Genomic DNA, 20999 nt, shown 5'->3' with positions numbered 1-20999 from the left:
GAACTCATGCTCCTCGCGACAGCCCCTCCTTGGCCGATTCCTCTGAGGAAGGATCTTCTAACTCAGAGACGGGGCACCCTCTGGCACCCGCGTCCAGACCTCTGGAAACTTCATGTCTGGTCCCTGGACGGGACGCGGAGGTTCTAGGTGACTTACCTCAAGAGGTAGTTAACACCATCACTTCAGCTAGAGCACCGTCTACGAGACGGGCCTATGCCTTGAAGTGGAACCTGTTCGTCGATTGGTGTTCTCTCCGCCGGGAGGACCCCCGAAGATGTTCGATCGCGTCAGTGCTTTCCTTCCTGCAGCAGGGGTTGGAGCGGAGGCTGTCGCCCTCCACCCTCAAGGTTTACGTTGCTGCTATTTCTGCCCATCATGACCATGTAGAGGGTAAGTCGGTGGGGAAGCACGACCTGGTCGGCAGGTTCCTTAGGGGGGCGAGACGGTTAAATCCTCCTCGTCCTCCCTCCATACCCTCTTGGGATCTTGCTCTGGTGCTCCGAGCACTGCAGAATGCCCCATTTGAGCCTTTGCAGTCAGCAGAGCTGAAGATTCTGTCTATGAAAACTTTGCTGTTGGCTGCTTTGGCCTCCATCAAGAGGGTAGGGGACCTGCAGGCATTTTCGGTCGACGAATCGTGCCTGGAGTTCGGGCCGGGTGACACCCACGTGGTACTGAGACCCCGGCCTGGCTACGTGCCCAAGGTTCCCACCACTCCCTTCAGGGACCAGGTGGTGAACCTGCAAGCGCTGCCCCTGGAGGAGGCAGACCCAGCCCTAGCTTTGCTCTGTCCCGTCCGCGCTCTGCGGATCTACGTGGACAGAACCCAAAGCTTCAGGACCTCAGATCAGCTCTTTGTCTGTCACGGAGGCCAGCAGAAGGGAAAGGCTGTCTCCAAGCAGAGGATGGCCCACTGGATAGTGGATGCCATCACCTTGGCCTATCAGGCACAAGGCGTGCCCTGCCCGCTCAGGCTGCGAGCACACTCTACTAGAAGTGTTGCATCCTCCTGGGCGCTGGCACGTGGCGCCTCGCTGTCAGACATCTGTAGAGCTGCGGGCTGGGCGACACCTAACACGTTCGCTAGGTTTTATAGCCTACGTGTAGAGCCGGTCTCCTCCTGTGTTCTCACCTCAAACGGGTAGAAGCACTGAGAGGCCCGGCTCTTGTCGGCTTGCTGCGCCTCGGCGCTTAATTCTCCAGAAGCAAACTCTGTGAGTCCTCCACCGCCCTCGGTGCCGGGCGTGGCGGAGCGTCCGGCATCAGGCCCCTTACCGCTGAATCCTGGAGAACCGGTAATTGGCTGGGGCCATGTGAGTGACCCTACGGGGATCCCACACTTTTTCCACGGTTGCTCCTCTCGGAAGCCCGTGTCTTTCCCTTGGGAGAGCCCTCCTTTTTAGGGATGGAGCCCCCCTCACGGCGGCGGGCTACGGCTCAGCTCGGTCCCCACATAACTCCCGTGGTATGATGTGGTTCCGCAGCGGCCCCCCATTGGGCACGCTTCCCAGTGTTATCCAATAGTCACTGAGCGGGTCATGCGGAACAGCAGTGATGGACTTCTCGGTGTGAGCCCCGTCTCATCAGGTAAGAGAGCTCAGGAGGCTCACACAGGGCACTGGAAGGGGGCAGAGTCCATGGCGCTTTGGTAGGGATTCCTATTCGTCGGTACTCCGACGTGGCGTCGAGAGTGACCGACTGAATGGGAACGTCTCGGTTACGTATGTAACCCTCGTTCCCTGAAGGAGGGAACGGAGACGCCACGTCCCGTCGCCATGTCCTCTGTCCCTGCCGGGGCGCCAGTCTACCTACTCGGCTCCTCAGCAAAAAAGATAATTTGATGCAATCACCTGTGTCTCATTTATACCCGCGTGGCGTGGCATGAGCACCTGGTGCAATCATTGCATGCCAATGTGCATTGGCTCGTTTAGTTAGACTCGAAGTAGATTGGCTCTCGCAAGCGAGATTCCTATTCGTCGGTACTCCGACGTGGCGTCTCCGTTCCCTCCTTCAGGGAACGAGGGTTACATACGTAACCGAGACGTTCATTCACTATGGAAGTGCAGAAGTGCTAATCCGCCATACATTATAGTTCTCCTTTTTAATCCGATTAGAGAAGTACCACGTTTTATTTTGTCACCATACTTGATCGTTCAACTACTCGTGTAACTGTATTTAATTAGGGGAAATGTGGAGGTGTTTGGTACTTCTAACTTGATCTCTGTTTGGTTCCATAGTGAATGAACTGGGCTTAGTGGGCTAAGCTAAATGCTATCAGATCATCACCGCACGTCAGAGAGATTAAGTGCACGCACTGGGAGGAGAGAGGTATGTAACAACTCGTTTTAGTTAAGGGAATAACATAGTTTAATATGAAAAAGCGGTGAAGTATCCCTTTAAGCCGATTGTGCTTAAAGGGGGTCTCACACCGGACGCAAAGCTCAGTGCCGTCTCAGGTATCTCACACCGGACGCAAAGCTCAGCGCCGTCTCAGGTATCTCACATCGGACGCAAAGCTCAGCGCCGTCTCAGGTATCTCACACCGGACACGAAGCTCAGCGCCGTCTCAGGTATCTCACACCGGACTGAAGCTCAGCGCCGTCTCAGGTATCTCACACTGGACACGAAGCTCAGCGCCGTCTCAGGTATCTCACGCCAGACTTAAGCTCAGCACTGTCGCAGGTATCTCACACCGGACTGAAGCTCAGCGCCGTCTCAGGTATCTCACACCAGACTGAAGCTCAGCACCGTCTCAGGTATCTCACACCTGACTGAAGCTCAGCACCGTCTCAGGTATCTCTATCGCAAGCCATTTTAGCATTTAAACCTTTGTCTGACTATCTATAATTATATTTAAAGATAGTAACAATTGTATTTTGACTAGTGATAATTATAATTCGACTAGTCAAAATGACAATTAGAGATATCTGCAATTATAATTGCACTAGTAAGAAATCTGATTCGAGATATCTCTAAATACATTTTGACTAGTCAAAACTCTATTAAAGATATCTGTAATGAGGTTAGAGATATCTTCAATAGACGCGTCACACATACGCAAAGGTAATTAGAGATATCTCTAATTCAGTTTCGACTAGTCACAACTCTATTTTAAGATATCTGAATTGTACCTGCTCCTAGTCAAATCTGCGCTGTTGTGTAGGGTTGTGACGTGAGGACATTTTCCACCAATAATCGACGAGTGACAACATTTGGATGCATATGATTAAATGTCTCCAGCAGACCCAGTCAAAAATATTTAAGAATGATTTAAAAAAAGATTACAGGTTAATAAATGTTTAAATAGCATTGACATGATGTAGCTACTGATTACATTGATTAGTACATTGCGTTGTGTTTACTCGTGTCATAAAGGTAATAATCCACAAGGTGGGAGTGGTGTGTTGTATGATAGCAAAAGATCTGCGATGTGATATTCTGCTGTGATGAGCGCCAGTGCGTTGAAAAGTTATTTTAAAATTATAACATATGTAATGTTGCACCAGAAATAAGGCCAAATGCTTAGCTTTAAATGTGTTCGTTTGGGAATGAAAACTAACACAATTGAATCCACAGCATGCACATCTCAACATTGTTTATTACTTTAATATATAGCCTAGAATTAGACAACAACCTTCTTGATCTTCTCAGCATATTATATGTCACGTTTACACATGTCCCAGGTACATTTTTTATTTTCATTCGTTTGATTTCCTTCTATATAAATGAGCTTAAAATGACCAAAGACGCAGGACTTTTATTATACAATTCTTAAACAAAATGGCAGATGACAACGGTTTCCGCGGTAGGATTGGTTAATAAAATGTTTAAGGTGTGGCTTAGCTAAGGCATATTTGCATGCATGTTTAAGATATCTATAAAGGAGTTTTGACTAGTCAAAATGTTAATTCCAGATATCTACATCTATATTCTTCCTAGTCACAAAGCTAATTGCAGATATCTCCAAAGAAAGATCTGTCTAGTCAAAAATCAGACAGAGATATCTATAATTAAATTGCAGATATCTTTAAATGAGTTTTGACTAGGAAGAATTCCAATTCAAGATATCTCGTATTAAGTTTTGCCTAGACAAAAATCCAATTCAAGATATCTTCAATTATAATTTGACTAGTAATAAATTATTTGCAGATATCTACAAATGTATTTTAGATATCTTTAAATTTGATGAATTAAAGATATCTTAAATGTGATTATGACTAGTCAAAAACCAGTTAGAGATATCTCTAATTATAATTTTTACTAGTGCAATTGTAATTTGAGATATCTCTAATTAGAATTATGCCTAGTATTAAATCAATTAAAGATATCTTTAATTACAATTTCTACTAGTCAAAACTCATTTGAAGATATCTGGAAATATTTTCCAATGGAAGTCAATGGAAGAATGTGACTAGTCAAAATAGCATTATAGATATCTTGAATGTATATTATGACTAGTCGAATTAACATTGTAGATATCTTCAATCCATATTATGACTAGTCACAATCACATTGTAGATATCTGGAACTGGAATTATGACTAGTCAAAACTGATTTATGACTAGTATGCGAAGGTGTATTTAATGCTAAAACGGCTTGCCATATATCTCACACCAGACTGAAGCTCAGCACCGTCTCAGGTATCTCACACCTGACACAAAGCTCAGCGCCGTCTCAGGTATCTCACACCGGACTGAAGCTCAGCGCCGTCTCAGGTATCTCACACCAGACTGAAGCTCAGCACCGTCTCAGGTATCTCACACCATACTGAAGCTCAGCGCCATCTCAGGTATCTCACACCGGACGCGAAGCTCAGCGCCGTCTCAGGTATCTCACACCGGACGCGAAGCTCAGCGCCGTCTCAGGTATTTCACACCGGACGGGAAGCTCAGCGCCGTCTCAGGTATCTCACACCGGACGTGAAGCTCAGCGCCGTCTCAGGTATCTCACACCAGACTGAAGCTCAGCGCCGTCTCAGGTATCTCACACCAGACACAAAGCTCAGCGCCGTCTCAGGTATCTCACACCAGACACAAAGCTCAGCGCCGTCTCAGGTATCTCACACCAGACTGAAGCTCAGCGCCATCTCAGGTATCTCACACCAGACTGAAGCTCAGCGCCGTCTCGGGTATCTCACACCGGACGCGAAGCTCAGCGCCGTCTCAGGTATCTCACACCGGACACGAAGCTCAGCGCCGTCTCAGGTATCTCACACCGGACGCACACATTATATACGCCCGAGCTCAATTTTGAATCGACTTGTGACAGAAGAGCTGCACGATGGGTGTATCTTGTAGCACAGGGTGAAATCAATATGTACATTGACGATTTCATGGAAAGGCAGGATTTTAAACAACTTCCTGACTCGCTGCGGACACTCGCCGAATTCCGCCACCGTGTGTGTACACTCAATTTTGAAAACGTGTTCGAATTTTAAAGGCGCGGATCCCTGGACGCGAAGCTCAGTGCTGCGCCGCGCCGCATCTTTAAAATATTGAACACCCCCATATTGCCAAAATGGTATTTCTCCCCTCGTTTCATAACACCTACGAAGATTCAACTGTGAGATCGGTGGTTGAATCTGGCTCTGCATATCGATGCATCGAATCTTCGACTATTCGGGTCATCCCTAAAATTTTTACAATACAAATCCATTCATTTCAATTGTAATACGCACAATCACAAATGAGGATGGAAATATAATCTTGCAGTTTTCGGAAAGAGTTTAAGTGGATTCGTTGCAATAATTAACAAAAAGCTGCTTGGTATAAAAAGTGACTTCATTGTGAGCTGTGCTTCATACATCGCTACACTATTGACAATAGACAACTGACTTTGATTTTGCAGAAATTTTGCTATTGTGACACCGTGTTCTTATGAAGACTAAAACCATTTGTTACACTTTATAATATTATTTGGGGTTTACCTTCCAGCTTTATAATTCCATCTCCAAAGCAAGAACCAAGAACGAATGCAGTTTCATCTGCGTGGTCACTTCCAACAAAACTGGGTCTTTTGTTTTTAACTATACTGGGAGTATGCTGGAATTCATACATGTATACTGGTGCACCGGCATCTAGAAATAGAATCATTATTATTTTTTTATTATCTGAGTATTATTGAAACGGCATTCTAAGAAATTAATCATATTTCTACAGCACATTAAACAAACTCTCACCTCTGTGGTAATTCGCTCCTTTGCGAGCTGGGATGTTGAACATAAAGTCTCCTAACATCTCTCGTAAACCATCTCGGATTTTGATCCTGTCAGGCGATGTGCCCAGATACTCATTTAAAACAAGCTCAAGAATGGACTGATCTTGAAGCTAAAGGGGATCAAATTAGACCAGAATATTACATAAAATGTGTAATAATATATTTTATATATATATATATATTTATATTTTAAAATACAAACAATAATCTAGAAAAAATACATCTGCATGCTATGCAAATAAAAATTTAAAACTGAAGATAAAAGTATTATATTCTCTTACATCATGATTGAACTTTGTCAACAATGGCACAATCTGCTCCAGGTCCATCCCATCTGTCCATCCTGGAGGTGAAAAGGCCTATGGAAAAACAGTTATATTAGAATTTCCCTATTCTAACATGAAATTCTAACAAAAATTTTAATTTTTGGAGAAACAAAACGCATGTTTGTATTTTTACAGATTTTAAAAGTGAAGCAGTCTGTGTTTACATTAGGCAGCATAAATCCACACTCATCATTAGTGATTCCGTTGATCAGAGGCACTTTATTAAACTGGTGGGATTGAAGAATCTCCGCTGCAGGTTTTGGAAGGAACTGGCCATCCACTGTTACTCCAAAACGAAGCATTGGATGCTCCTGTTTCAAAAAGACAAACATATCCAAACACACTGTTCAGTACATAGTTGAACCGGTCACTTTATTTGTGAGTGTTGTATACAGGTTCAATGAGAAAATCCAGTATTTGGACAGACAGGCAGACCTTTGCAATTGTTAAGATGTCTTCTTCTGTCAGCTGCATCACACAGTCAACAATCTTTTTTGTGCTGGAAATATCACAGCCGGATACATTTCCTACAGCCTAGAGAGGAACAAGTGTTTACACTCAATTTCTTAAATTTTTACAACAGAATGATTAATTTGTTTAAAGGGGTACTTCAGCACTGTAAAGATGAATCTGTATTTAAACTGGGTCATCAATGTAGTAGAAATGTGAAATTATTTTTGAATTTGGTGCCTTCTAGACTGAGAAAAGACAGAAAATGTATTTTTGTCTCATGGGGATGAAAGACTACAATTCCCAGAATACTTCACTGCCCTGTGAGGCCATTCCCAAAAGCACCGCTACTGGATTACTGGGACTGAGTTAGAGAACAGACACTACAATTACACCCTCGGCGTGACGCTGCTGAGTTCATATCAAAAAAGTCCAATCTTGATTGGTGTTGCGTGATGACGTAACGAGTGACGGCATACCCGGAGGTATAAAGGGACGCCGGCACAAGCAAACGCAGGTTACTGCTATGAAGCGGGACGCTCTGTCGATAGGCGGGGCTACGAGACACAGTGTCTTGTTCCCTCTCAGGGAAACATGGGTTATATTCATAACCCGAGACGTTCCCTTTATCGAGGGAACTCGCACTGCGTCATCGTAGATGACACATCGGGGAACGAGTACCCACTAGTCCTCGCCTATCTTGAGCCCCCTGATATGGACCGGAGTGCATACTCAGGGGGCGAGCACCCTAGCGCCTGGCGTCGCCGGGAGGTGCAGACTGTAATATTTAACGAAAGTGTGCGGGGTGGCCCACCCGGCCGCTTCGCAGATTGCCTGCAAAGAAGCTCCAGAAAGGAGGGCTACTGAGGAGGCCATGCCCCTGGTAGAATGAGCCCTCACGGCTATAGGTGAAGGCAAGTTGCGCACCTGATAGGCCGTGGCTATTGCCTGGACAATCCAGTTACTAATGGTCTGTTTTGCCGCAGGCAGCCCTTTCCTAGGTGGACCAAAGCACACTTACAACTGGTCTGACTTCCTCCACTGGGCAGGCCTCTCCAAATAAATCCTCAATGCCCGCTCCGGGCAGAGGAGGTGAAGCCTGCCCTCATCTGCAGTCACATGAGGCGGGGGATGAAAAGCCTGGAGAACCACCGACCGTACCGCATTAGACGGTACCTTGGGAATGTACCCCGGGATCGGCCGCAAGATAGCTTTTACTCCGCCTGGGGCAAACTCCAAGCAATTGGGCGTAACTGCCAATGCCTGAAGGTCCCCCACTCTCCTCAGAGAAGTGATGGCTAAGAGAAAAGCTACCTTAAGCGTAAGGTTCTTGGCCTCAGCCAACTCCAGTGGCTCGAAGGGGGCCTCAACCAACCCTTCGAGCACCACTGCCAGATCCCATGAAGGGATCTTCACCTAATGGTTCGTGGAAAGCTCCTATCGCTGCCACATACACCTTAAGTGTGGACGGGGTAAGCCCAGCGGAAAACCGATCTTGGAGAAACTCCAGTACTGAAGCCACAGCGCAGTTAACTGGGTCTACCTCACGGTCTCTACACCAAATGGAAAATACTCTCCACCAGAGTCCTGCACGGGTCCATTTTTGGAGACCCGCCCCCGCCCGTACCCGCAAGGTTTAGCACCAGATCCGACCCGTAACCCGTGAAAATTTCAAAATTAAATCCGTACCCGCCCAGACCCGTTAATATTTGCCCCGTTACCCGACCCGTGCCCGCGATAAATCACACACGCTAAAACATTCAAATTAAAATGCTTTAATTTTTTTTATCCTACACCTCTCTCAACATCAACAGCGTCATGAATGGGCTAATGAAACAGGCAAAAGTGCCTTTAAAGACTCATTGTCAACAATTTCATATAGCTTCTCCACTCACCAGCTTTACTTTTACTTCATCCATTGCTACTCCTGCAACGCGCGCTCCTTCTGCGCTACGAGAGGCATCAACTAAAGTTTCAATGTCGCAGTGGTGGTGACGTGATGGGTCAAATGGCATATCGTTGTTGCGTGTGTGTGTAATGGTAATTTGGACATAGAAATTGTAATAGCCTACAATATGTTGGATGGGGGAAGAAGGAGGCGGGAACCAGCGAACATTTAAAAGACTTTAACCAAACAAAACGAAAGTAACGTGAGTAGCCCTTCATGGACATCTCCCATGCGCACACACATAATAAAACATAAACACAACTCAACGTCAAATCCAGGTCTGGTGATCTCTCGTCCTTATATGATTCCGAGCTCCCTCAGAGAACTCGAGACCGGTGTGGCTCGCAGGTGACGCTCATTCACAATCACGCCCTGCTCTCTCTCTCTCTCGCTCTCACGTTCACTTTGCCACAGAAATAGCCTATTGCACATATTTTTCATCCGCCCATCCGCGCTACTACCCGCCCGCACAGAGTTAATTATCCGCCCGCATCCCCGCCCGTGAATTTTATAAATGTCATAATCCACCCGTTTTAGCCACTTTTATGCAGATTCGCAGATTGCCTGCAGGACTCTGCTCTCCACTTTAGGTTGTACAGCCTCCTGGTGGAAGGAGCCCTGGAGCTGAGTATAGTCTCTACGACACCTGCTGACAGACCTTCCTCTATGAGCTCTGCCCCCTCAGGGGCCAGGCCCACAGGTTCCATAACTCTGGCTGGGGGTGAAAGATCGAGCCCCCCGCCTGAGTCAGCAGATCCCTCCTCAGAGGAATCTGCCACGGAAGACCGTCTAGCAGGTCCATAATGTCTGAGAACCATACCCTGGTCGGCCACCGGGGTGCTATTAAAAGCAGGCGACTGCCTTCCCAGCGGACACGCTCCAGAACTCCCGGGAGCAGAGCAATTGGGGGAAATGCGTACAGACGCAGCCTCGGCCACATCTGTGACATAGCATCCAGGCCCAATGGAGCCGGATGCCTGAGGGAGAACCAAAGTGGGCAGTGGGTCGTCTCTCGAGACTCAAACAAATCCACGTCCAATTGGACAAACCTCTCGCATATGGCCTCCACCACCTCTGGATGGAGACGCCACTCCCCGGGCCTCAGCCCCTGCCTCGACAGGATGTCTGCTCCCTGGTTTTGATCCCCCGGGATGTAAACTGCCCTGAGAGATGACAGTTTCCCGTGGGACCACAGGAGGACCTGATGCGCCAGTCTGTACAGAGGGCGCGATCTCAGACCCCCCTGATGATTTAGATACGATACTACGGCAGTGTTGTCGGCAGTGTTGTACTATTCCTATAACTACGGCAGTGTTGTACTATTCCCAGGAACGTAATTCTCTGGCAGGGCGTCAACGCGCTTTTCTTCGCGTTGAGTCTCAGTCCCAAGCACCTCATATGGGCTAGAACAGCATCTCAATGCTGAACCGCCATATCGTACGATCTGGCCATGATCAGCCAGTCGTCGATATAATTCAGTACACGGATGCGCTGGAGTCTTAGCGGAGCCAGGGCTGCATCCATGCACTTTGTGAAGGTGCGAGGTGAAAGACCTAGGCCGAAGGGAAGAACCCGATATTGGTACGCTTCGCCCCCGAAAGCGAACCTCAGGAACCTCCTGTGACTGGGAAGGATGGAGATATGGAAGTATGCGTCCTTTAGATCTATCGTGACGAACCAGTCCTCGAACTGGATCTGACTCACGATGACGGGAATGGTTAACATCCTGAACCTGTATCTCCTCAGAGATCGATTCAGAAGTCTGAGATCTAAAATTGGATGCAACCCCCCATCCTTCTTGGGGACTATGAAGTACCGGCTGTAGAACCCGACCTCTCTCTCCGGCGGGGGGACCCTTTCTATCGCCCCTTTTAACAGCAGAGAGTGTACTTCCTGCCCCATTACCCCCACCTGCTCGGGACTGACCACCGTCCAGACTATCCCCCCAAATTTCGGGGTAGGAACTCTGAACTGCAGTCTGTAGCCCCGTTCTACAGTGCGCAGGGCCCACACAGAGATATTCAGAAGGCATGACCATGCGCCGAGATACTCTGATAAGGGCACCAGCCTCTCGAGGCTGGCCTGGGGTATCGACCGAACCTCTCCTTCGACCCCCTGAAGCGGATAACCGGCAGGGACTAGTTGAGGTAGATTTTCGGTGTGCGAACGCATTCGCTGCTCTGCTGCAGATTTTATATGTGCTGGCCAGAGCCGCGCGTGAACGCGGGGAAATGATGTGGCCCGGAGCCCTTTTGACTGCGGGAGCACAACATCGATTCCCCGAGAGCTCCGGGGGGAGAACGACCTCAGTCGCTCCACCCCGTGGGGGACAGCTCTCAGCGGCCCTGCAGCAGCTAGGACCGCTTGGAAGCCTTCTTAGCCTGAATGACCTCCCTCAGGTCGGTCTTCGGCTTCGAAGACTTCCCGCGAGAGCGTCGCTTCTTCTGCCAAGCTCCCTCAGAAGGGGCACGAGAAGTGACGCTCTGCTTCTGCACTTCGCGGTGCGAGGAGCCCTGTGCTGGCTGGGACTGCCCACTCGAGGCAGCCCTGCTGGAGGAGCCCCAGCGGCGAGGGATGAACTGGCTTAAGGCGGCCGCCTGCTTTTTCACCTCCTGAAACCTCTCGACGACGGTGCTTACAGCGCCTCCGAAAAGGCCAGAAGGCGAAATCGGGGAATCCAGGAGAAAGTGTCTGTCTCTCTCCCTAATCCCCGACAGGTTGAACCAGAGATGCCTCTCCGCGCACACCAAACCCGCTATGGAGCGGCCGATAGCACGGGCCGCCTCTTTGGTGACGCGGAGAGACAAATCCGCAGCCTTCCTCAGCTCAGTCACATCCTCCGGGGAGGGACCCTCGCCCTCATCAAGCTCCTTCAGCAAGTCCGCTTGGTAGGCCTGCAGAACCGCGAGAGTGTGCAGGCACCCACCAGCACGACCAGCCGCACTATATGCCCTTCCCACCAGCTTCAACGTCTCTCGGCATGGTTTCGAGGGCAATGCCGGGGTCTTCAATGAAGCTGCTGTCTCGGGTGAGAGGTGGCCCGCGAGCGCTTCTTCAACCCTCGGCAGCGCAACATATCCCCTCTCAGACGCCCCCAGCACATTAGCGAAGTCAAGTGCAGGGGGCGTAGTCAAACGCGCTGAGAAGGGTTTTTCCCACGCCCTGCACAACTCATTGTGCAGGTCGGGGAAAAACGGCAGACCCCGGTGTGGAGACTGGGCTCGGCACTTGAAGAAGCGCTCATCCAGCTTATTTGGCGGCTGGATGTGCACCTCTTCCTGTGGCCAATCTAGACTCAGCTTGGCCACAGCGCGAGTCAAGACCTCCACGAGCTCCTCCATAGCCTGCGAGTGGGGTGGCGACTGCCCCACTGCGCCAGCTTCGGTGCTCATCGTCAACGACCCCTCAGAATCGGACAGCATGAGCACCTGATCCTCCGCATCGTGGGAAGAAGCCGCAGCGCGGGCTTCCACACGTGGCGGAAGGACCTCTGAATCGTCAGAGGAAGAGGGAGATGCCTCAACATTCCCTAATCCTACTGACAGATCCATCTGCGAGCCCCACGATCTGCGGCGCCGCTCTGCCTCGGCAACAGCGGGCCCAGAACCGCGAGGCTCGCGAGGCTGGCCGGCCTCGTCAAAGACCGCCAGCCGCGAGCACAGCACTCTCAGCGGCAGCTTATCGCACTCACCGCAAGCCGCTCCCTCGAGAGCGGCCCGGGCGTGCTGCACGCCGAGACACTGCACACAGAGCAGGTGTGTGTCCATGCCCGAAATAAAACGCGGACAGGGAGGCACACACCGTCTGAACTGCTCGCTCGCCATAATCTCTAATAATATTGAAAGCCCTACGGGACAAACAACACCAAATAGACAGACAGAACACAGAGCGTGACCGCTGAAAGCAGGAAGCTGCGTTTGCTTGTGCCCTTTATACCTCCGGGTATGCCGTCACTCGTTAAGTCATCACGCAACACCAATCAAGATTGGACTTTTTTGATATGAACTCAGCAGCGTCACGCCGAGGGCGTTCCCCGATGTGTCATCTACGATGACGCAGTGCAAGTTCCCTCGATAAAGGGAACCAGGAGCTGCTGGTAGAGGTGTTAGTGAGGCCAGCAGGGGGCGCTCACCCTGTGGTCTGTGTGGGTCCTAACACCCCAGTATAGTGATGGGGACACTAAACTGTCAAAGAGCACCATCTTTCGTATGAGACGTTAAACCGAGGTCCTGACTCTCTGTGGTCATTAAAAATCCCAGGATGTCATTCGATAAAGAATAGGGGTGTAACCCAGCATCCTGGCCAAATTTGCCCATTGGCCTCTGTCCATCATGGCCTCCTAATAACCAAATAATGATTGGCCTAATCACTCGGTCTCCTCTCCACCAATCAGCTGGTGTGTGGTGAGCGTTCTGGCGCAATATGGCTGCCTTCGCATCATCCAAGTGGGTGCTGCACATTGGTGGTGGTAGAGGAGATTCCCCCTTCTATGTAAAGCGCTTTGAGTGCCTAGAAAAGCGCTATATAAATGTAATGAATTAATAATTATTATAAATCTCTTATCTCAGGGGGATATAAGGGGGGGAAGCACAATTATTTGAATATACTCCAGGGTTTCTACTGATACAAAGCCATATGCTAATCGCTGAAGTAACCCTTTAAGAAAAGAACAGGTGTAACTGACCTGAGCTAATGGCAGAGGGTTGGGACTCATGAGAAAATCCACTGTTGCCGTACCGCTCTCTGCGATAGCATGATGGAAGAGGTTTGCAGATAATGGAGATAGAACCTATGAAAAAATGTTTTGATTCTGTGACAATGTAATATGTTGGCATTGGAAAGACACATGCATGACAAAAGAACGGAGAATCAAGATAATTTTTGATATTAAATAAAATTAACACTCATACGTCGACAATAATGGACAAATAAAGTAGTAGAAATCATATTAATAACATGAATAACTATGGAAGCCACAGCAATAAGTGTTGGAGGTGGAGCCAGGGTACCAGATGACTGAGGTGCAGCCGGTGGGCCTGAGAACCAAGGCGAAGCTAGAGGGAAGGCGGAGCCCAACGGAAACTAAGGGGTGGAGGGACAAAGCATAGTTGTAGGCTTGTAACTCTGTGGCGCAGGCAGAATCAGGTCTGTCTAAGGTGGAGACGGAGGGACAAGGGAGCTGTGAGGTCAATGGTCTCTGGTGGAGCTGAGGGAGAGAGGAGCCAAGATGAGTGACGGGATCAGCAGCTAGAGGCAGAGCCAGGGGATGCTCTTGCCTGGGCAACACAGGCTACTGGAAGACCTGAGGTAGGTCCACACAACTGAGTGGTGTTAGTGGAAAGGTTGTGGGGCTGAAAGGAACCAGTGAAGGCGGGGCTGATGAAACTGCTGATTTTGGAAGAAGAGGCAAGAGGCAGGCTTGGAGGGAACTCTAGAAACACAGGAGACTTGGAGCAGGACAGGACCAGTGAGGGCACAGAGAGACACAGGAGACTTCGTACTGGGTGGGTCCAGCAGGGATGGGAGACATTGGGAAATATCCCCTTCCAAATTCTCAAAACATCAACTAGAGGTCATCAGCCGCTCACCCTCAGCATTGGGAATATGTGCAGGGTCTTCCTCCATTCCTTGTACTCCACAAGTACTTCCATGATGACGGATGATGTAGCCGGCTCATTCAGCTGGCCAGACTCACTTTGGTTTACCATGTTCTCATGTTCTACTACGTTTACCAGTGAGGTAAGGAGGAGACTGCTGGTGAATCCATAGTTTTTACTCAATTTTGAGGGTCCGTTACTCTGTAACAAACTGGTGTTTGAGAGAAATATGCATGACAAAGGAAAGGAGAATTAAGGTAATCTTTAATAATAATTAAAACACTCATACATCAACAAATGAACTTGGGAAACTATACATCAAGAATGATTAGCGTAACTTAGGGGAACTTATGGAAACAGACTAGCAAAGGGAACACAGGCAAAACTGGAACATAATAAATGCTTACATGTAAAGACACGCTGACTCCTCCAGCAGACTCTCCAAAGATGGTCACTAAATCAGGGTCACCCCCAAAGCTGTGGATGTTCTCCTGGACCCATTGAAGTGCAGCCACCTGGTCCAGAAGACCATAGTTTCCTGGCGCGTGTTCATCTCCTGTGCTAAAGGGCAGAATATCATCGTAGAATTACATTAGAAACCTTCCTATCAATTACACTGATCAGAGTTCTAAAGCATCACACAGATAACATAAGAGGACTTTATGGTCGTTTAAAAAAATTAAACTGATTCAAACTGATTAGACATGAATGCTCTCTCAAGTCATGTTTACCACTGGGAAACTCTTTAAACATCTGTGAGTTAGTTTAATGTGTTGTAGAAATATTATCAATTTTGTAGAATGCTGTTATTTATTCGATTTTTTCCCCACAACAGTTACATTGCCTTGTCATTAAAGCAGTGCATATTTACACATAATGAATAATCATTTGAAGCATATTGCATGTTTTATAAACAGCGAAAAATGCCTGTTTTTGACAAAAATTCCAGAATTGTCAGCAATCTGCCTTTTATCTAGAGAGTGCTGTGAATGTTATTTGGTTGTCAATGGAACTGACAATAAAATTTCCCCTGGTGTCCTCCATGATTCCTGTTATTTCCGTCGACAAAGAACTTGAACGTGACAAGCTGGTAATCACAACTTCAACGTCTTAAAATACGCTAGCAAAGTCCTAGTTCATGTTAAAAATAGGCTAGCATTGTGTCAAATCATGCTAACATGTCAAAATGTTGGCAATGTGCTAAACCATGCTAGCAACCTGTTCAAACATGCTAGCACTGTTACACCGTGTTAGAAAAGTGCTCAATCATCCTAGCAGCATGTTAAAACATGCAATGTGACAATTTATACTTGAAACACGGTGAGGGTGTTACGTCCAAGGACATATGTTTAGTTTAGTTTGTTTGTTTAGTTTTTTTTGTTCCCAATTCTTTTTCCCTGTTTCTCTCTCTTTACTTCCAGTAAGTAGAAAGTATTGGCAGTCATCTGACTACAATGACTGTACAAGCAGTACCTACGGTTGGTGTCGAACAAATATTATATAAGAATTCAGTCTCAAGCCCTAAGAATTTGTTTAGAAGCATATTTAACACAACCCTTCAAGTAGAGATGAGAAAAATGCCTTTGCAGATCTTTAATTGAGTCTTATTCAGAGGTCAGAGTGGGGATAACACTCCAAAAAAGGTGTTGAGGCCTAGTTGGGAATATGATTAATTAAGATTTGAAGCCTGGGAATCCTCCCACATTTATAAAATAAGAGCACTTGTTTTTGATATTGAGTTGACTGTTCTCTGTAAAAGCACTGGGGTTAGGAATTGAACCTTACTGTCGCCATATTTTATTCTGCTACATGTTCCTCCATCCCTAGACTAAAACGGGGATGCAACACTATGTTAAAACATGCTAGCAATATGCTAATTCATGCTAGAAACAGTTTAGCATGTGTTAAAACATGCCAGGAACATGTTAAATCATGCTAACAATTTGCTAATTCATGTTAGAAACACCACTGCAACATGCTAAATCATGCTAAAACATGTTGTTAAAACATATTAATGTGTTAAAATATGCTAGAAACTTGCTAAAAGATGTAACCAATGTGCTAGAACATATTAAAGGGGGGGTGAAACACTCAGTTTCAGTCAGTGTCATGTCAATCTTGAGTACCTATAGAGTAGCATTGCATCCTGCATATCTCCGAAAAGTCTTTATTTTTTTTATAATTATATAAGAAAGATGCGCTGTTCCGAGTCTTTCCGAAAAAAGCCGAGCGGGTGGGGGCGTGTCGTGTGAGCGGAGCTAAATTCTCCAAATACTCCTCGCTGCAGACTGTAGCGCGGTGACATCACGAATATTGCGTCACGTAGCTGTTAGCGCGCATGCGCAATGTGACGTTTCGTCGGTATTTAATACGCATGCGCGCCGATGATGTCACTTTGTGTATTCGCGCATGCGCGTATATTCATTTTCAACTTCAATCACCTGAGGATGATGTTAGCGTTCGCTCGAAAGGTATGGATTCCATGGCAGTAAGTCAATAAGCAGTGTATTTATGTTGTTTTTAACAATTGTGTGTTTGTGTTAACAGCTTTTAATTGTTAGGGATGCCATATAGAGCGTCATAAATGTTTAATTTATTAATGTTTAACATGTGTGCCTCTAAACAAATTAATGCTTTGAAGATGTCTTAAAATAGAGCAGAAAGACTTAAATTAATGAAGTCATGTCATTGATTATTGCATACATTGCAAAAAAAATAAATAAAAAATCCTAATTTTTGTCTTGTTTTTCCAAATAGATATTTAAACATCTTTAAACAGAGATGCATTTACATGGAATGCAAATGTAGATTGGAGTCTCAAAAGAATGAATAAAATTATGGGAATTTATGTTGAAAACAAATCAAATATCTGTCAATGAGTAATAAAACCTTTCCTTTGAAATAGGTTGGTTTTCTCAGCTTTGATAGATGATATTTGTTATTATTTTAATTATAAACTCACTTTATATTATCAATTTCAAGAATTCGTATTCGTATGTCATTTCGTAACGTCAGTAAATGGATCTTGTTTAAAAAAAAACACTTTAGACACTTGTGAAAACTACTGAGGAACAACACTTTTTTGCAGCATGATCAGATCGTACTGTAAAAGTTATGTTCCTGTATGTACTGTAGGTTATGTTACTTTTTTTTTTTTTTTTTTTGGTAAAAAAATAAATTGTGTGTATATATATATATATATCTCTGTCATGCCAGTCTGTAATATCTGTCTGTCTGTAATGGCTGTCTGCCTGCATGTCATGCCAATCTGTAATGTGTATGTCTGTCTGTCTGCCTGCATGTCTGTCTGTATGTCATGCCAGTCTGTAATATGTCTGTCTGTAATATGTCTGTCTGTAATGTGTCTGTCTGCATGTCATGCCAGATTGTAATGTGTCTGTCTGTAATGTCTGTCTGCCTGCATGTCATGCCAGTCTGTAATGTGTCTGTCTGTAATGTCTGTCTGCCTGCATGTCATGCCAGTCTGTAATGTGTCTGTCTGTAATGTCTGTCTGTCTGCATGTCATGCCAGTCTGTAATGTGTCTGTCTGTAATGTCTGTCTGCCTGCATGTCATGCCAGTCTGTAATGTGTCTGTCTGTAATGTCTGTCTGCCTGCATGTCATGCCAGTCTGTAATGTGTCTGTCTGTAATGTCTGTCTGCCTGCATGTCATGCCAGTCTGTAATGTGTCTGTCTGTAATGTCTGTCTGCCTGCATGTCATGCCAGTCTGTAATGTGTCTGTCTGTAATGTCTGTCTGCCTGCATGTCATGCCAGTCTGTAATGTGTCTGTCTGTAATGTCTGTCTGTCTGCATGTCATGCCAGTCTGTAATGTGTCTGTCTGTAATGTCTGTCTGCCTGCATGTCATGCCAGTCTGTAATGTGTCTGTCTGTAATGTCTGTCTGTCTGCATGTCATGCCAGTCTGTAATGTGTCTGTCTGTCTGCATGTCATGCCAGTCTGTAATGTGTCTGTCTGTAATGTCTGTCTGTCTGCATGTCATGCCAGTCTGTAATGTGTCTGTCTGTAATGTCTGTCTGTCTGCATGTCATGCCAGTCTGTAATGTGTCTGTCTGTAATGTCTGTCTGTCTGCATGTCATGCCAGTCTGTAATGTGTCTGTCTGTAATGTCTGTCTGTCTGCATGTCATGCCAGTCTGTAATGTGTCTGTCTGTAATGTCTGTCTGTCTGCATGTCATGCCAGTCTGTAATGTGTCTGTCTGTAATGTCTGTCTGTCTGCATGTCATGCCAGTCTGTAATGTGTCTGTCTGTAATGTCTGTCTGTCTGCATGTCATGCCAGTCTGTAATGTGTCTGTCTGTAATGTCTGTCTGTCTGCATGTCATGCCAGTCTGTAATGTGTCTATCTATTTATCATGTTTTTGTTTCTGATAGACTGTAAACTTTCAGTTTGAAAACTACTTTGAACTACTGAATCTTCAAACTTCATAGCTTTTGAAAATATTTGAAACTTTCAGGCTAGGCTTTCTCAATCTAAAGTTTGCCAATAACACCAATAACACTCAAGCATATCTTTGTCTAACTTCTTCCAATAATGCATTTTAAAATATTGTCCTGGTATGACCCTGTACCATGTTCATGCCTTTCTGCAAAATTATTCAACATGGTTTGTTCTATATTTTATCTAAATTAGGTGTCTAGAACTGGTGTGCATTTTCCACAGAACACAAACAAGAGTTTGGGGTGCCCTGCTCATTGACACTGTGCTTGCTCTGCACTCTTCAAGGACTGCCCACCCGGGTCTGCTCCTGATGGCGGATGGGGAGTCCTGAGGTGATTTCATCCAGATAAGGAGGATGAGGGCTATTGCTCGGGTTGAATGTTTTTCTAATGATGGAGGGATATTTCAGGCTGAGTAGATTTGAATGGATTGTTTTGTGTGTATGCGATATAAAAAATTATAATGTTTGTATATGTGTGTGTGATAATCTGTATGTGTACATAATTCTGTAATTATAATGATAAAAGAGAGGTCTGCTTTGTTTTGAAATAAAAGAAAGTTGTCACTCTTATGAGTTTGAAATTTTTTTAAAAGTTGGTATATATAATATGGGATATAGACACTGAAAATGTACTGTATGTAGTCAGTTTAACATCAAACTACTTTATTGGCATAAATGTTTTACATGTCGTATTGTCAATGCAACAGAAACTGTCCAAAAAAATATAATACACACAAATAAAGAAGAACAATGTAGGCTACAACATAATGTGAAAATAACACATTTATACCATCTGCCATTATTTTATACAATTAACGATCTATGTACATTATGTTACTAAGGGTGGTTATTTATTTATTTAGTGATATTACTTATTTATGGTCTTAGCGTAATTAGTTTATACGTTTGTAATGCATGGGACATGTAATTCTTGCAAGTTTCTTTGTGTGTTTACTGTATTGAATTGGGAATTCAAATTAATAATTTTTGTGAGGCTGAAGATGAATTTCCACCTGCGTGGACAATAAAGAGTTGTAATCTAAACTACACTTAGTTTAAATAAAATACACAGCCATTACAAAGTATACTCTGTAATTCCTTATTGTTTTACCTCAGGTGGCATGGTCAAAACCAAGAATATGTGTACTCCGTTTTGCTGTTTTTTTTTTATTACTTTAGCGTTTTTAACATTTTATCAACCTATTATGTCAAGTTTTTTCATGCATTTTAAAGACGTGGGACGTCAAACAAGACATCAAAACACGTGACATCACCGCATAACGCAAATAGTACACGCATGCGCAGTCACCACGTTATGGCGCATGCGTTTTAAAGATATGCGATACGTAATATACGTGACGTATATTCGTGACGTCAGCGCGCTACAGTCTGCAGCGAGGGGTATCTCAAATAATGACGTGTGCTCGCTGCTGCTATTGTGTTGAGTCGAGTGCGTCGTAAAGCTGTGTCATCCCTAACAGCGGGAAAAAAACTTTATTCAAAATAAAAATATGGCTTTTAATCAGATACAGCCATACATCTATGATCCGGAATCAGACCCAGAGGCTGCAGTTGAACAGGAGCAGCAGCAAAAACGACTAGAGCAGGACGTCTCTATGTGGTACAAGTTATACACTAACTATATAATATGCTTAGCGGCTTGTGTTATTTACATATTTATACTTGAATTATATCGTCGTATTTTTGTCTTTGAAGGTGTACATGTGGGAAGTGCAGTTGTGCACGTGTGTTTGTGTGTTTACGCGTGGTTTGTGTAGACAGTAAGCGGACTGGTTTTGCACGGCAGGCTAAGTGTTTACATAGAAAGACACGGAATAGTAGCGCATTTGAATGAAGAAGGGTGCTTATTTAGTTCAACATATTTCCCCCCTCTTTGTGTATTGTTGTTTGGAGTGCTTTCTAGAGGTCTTCACGGGTCCAAAAATTCGCACCCGAACCCGAAGAGACCCGCAATGTTCAACACAGACCCGACCCGGA

At 45.7% G+C, this 20999-nt stretch overlaps 1 protein-coding gene across 1 annotated transcript in view; it reads right to left on the bottom strand.

Moving 5' to 3' along the window:
- Nucleotides 1–20999, bottom strand: part of ces2b (carboxylesterase 2b) — a 126746-nt gene that overhangs the window by 21623 nt on the left and 84124 nt on the right. The window contains exons 56-62 of the mRNA XM_067436585.1: nucleotides 14945–15098; nucleotides 13625–13729; nucleotides 6978–7076; nucleotides 6707–6853; nucleotides 6498–6575; nucleotides 6179–6326; nucleotides 5927–6076 (exon numbers count right to left, since the gene is read on the bottom strand). Of these exons, the coding sequence (XP_067292686.1) occupies nucleotides 5927–6076; nucleotides 6179–6326; nucleotides 6498–6575; nucleotides 6707–6853; nucleotides 6978–7076; nucleotides 13625–13729; nucleotides 14945–15098 (881 nt within the window). The remainder of the gene's footprint in view (nucleotides 1–5926; nucleotides 6077–6178; nucleotides 6327–6497; nucleotides 6576–6706; nucleotides 6854–6977; nucleotides 7077–13624; nucleotides 13730–14944; nucleotides 15099–20999) is intronic.

The sequence above is a fragment of the Pseudorasbora parva genome, chromosome 25, assembly GCF_024679245.1.
Source record: "Pseudorasbora parva isolate DD20220531a chromosome 25, ASM2467924v1, whole genome shotgun sequence".
Taxonomy (NCBI): Eukaryota; Metazoa; Chordata; class Actinopteri; order Cypriniformes; family Gobionidae; genus Pseudorasbora; species Pseudorasbora parva.
This window is presented reverse-complemented; position numbering and strand designations above follow the sequence as displayed.